The sequence below is a fragment of the Ciona intestinalis genome, unplaced genomic scaffold (assembly GCF_000224145.3).
Source record: "Ciona intestinalis unplaced genomic scaffold, KH HT000143.2, whole genome shotgun sequence".
Lineage (NCBI taxonomy): Eukaryota > Metazoa > Chordata > Ascidiacea > Phlebobranchia > Cionidae > Ciona > Ciona intestinalis.
The window spans coordinates 124-1358 of record NW_004190465.2 but is presented as its reverse complement, the minus strand read 5'-3'; the positions used below and the strand labels follow the sequence as shown (position 1 = coordinate 1358).

General features: G+C 36.9%; 1 protein-coding gene across 1 annotated transcript in view; it reads left to right on the top strand.

Moving 5' to 3' along the window:
* The window catches only part of LOC100182877 (zinc finger protein ZIC 3-like), a 3314-nt gene extending 2299 nt beyond the window's left edge, over positions 1-1015 (top strand). Inside the window, exons 2-4 of the mRNA XM_026839039.1 lie at positions 1-202; positions 295-407; positions 489-1015. The exon at positions 1-202 is cut by the window's left edge and continues 391 nt beyond it. Of these exons, the coding sequence (XP_026694840.1) occupies positions 1-202; positions 295-407; positions 489-953 (780 nt within the window). The 3' untranslated portion in view covers positions 954-1015. The remainder of the gene's footprint in view (positions 203-294; positions 408-488) is intronic.
* The last annotated feature ends 220 nt before the right edge of the window (positions 1016-1235 follow it).

Sequence of the window (1235 nt, the reverse complement as noted above, 5' to 3'; positions counted from 1 at the left end):
GTGGGTGGTATGGATCAAACCGACCACACTTGCTACTGGGAAGATTGTTCAAGAAAACGCAAAGGTTTCAAAGCAAAGTACAAATTGGTGAATCATATTCGAGTTCATACTGGGGAGAAACCATTTATTTGCCCCTTTCCTGATTGTGGTAAAACGTTTGGAAGAAGCGAGAATTTAAAGATCCATCAAAGAACGCACACAGGTAAGCACCATGAACTTTTAATTAATAATTTGAATTTATAACATACGACAATCGTTTAAGGTGTAAATAATCTAGCGTTCAAATTGGTACAGGTGAACGACCCTTTCCTTGTAAATTTCCCGGATGTGAAAGACGGTTTGCAAACAGTTCCGATCGTAAGAAGCATAGTTACATGCACAACACTGAAAAACTTTATGCGTGTAAGGTAAGTTGACAAGCATCAAGTTACGAATATTGTCTGACTTCTTGTTCGTCGTGATGAACTAACGTAATGTTTACTTTACAGTACGAAGGTTGCGACCGAAGCTACACTCATCCAAGTTCACTACGTAAGCACATACGTATGCATGAATCCAATGGTGACGTAATCGACAACGGATCCAATCATTCTCCCACGAGCTCGTGTGGTTCAGTAGAAGATGTAGCTCGAGAACAAAACTCCGTTGAAAATAATTCCGTTTCAACATATTTACCTCCACGATTTACGTCATCGCCGATTCATGCACCTTTAGCCACTTATGATGCTTCAGAAAAACAAAAATTTTCCCGTGTTGAGAAGCAAGCTAAATTCACAGAAGATTTTATGAACCACGGACAAGATGTGACATCATCTCCACCTCAATTAAACTTGAACACAGCTTTAACCGAAGATTGTTACAACAATTACTATATACCTCAAATATCTAATGAAACTTATAAATCTTCCTTTTCTCCTGTCTCGTTTCAATTACCCACGCATTTTGTTGCGTAAAATGTTTACTCGTTTTTTATTTGCGGTACTTTATAACAAAATACAATATATCTATGAAACAATTAAATCTCCTTTATGCGGCGTGCTTTTCATTGAAGAAAACTGTAATCGTTTCGACGAAGAAATGAAGTAACGTAAAAACAAAGCAAAGCTCTAATGAATGGGAATTATTATACTTACTTCTCAAGTACAAAGCAGAGTGTTGCACTAGCATAAGTAAACACCCTCAACTTTTGTTCAATCGTTTATATATAGACTCCTAATGCGAATTAAGTAGTAAAG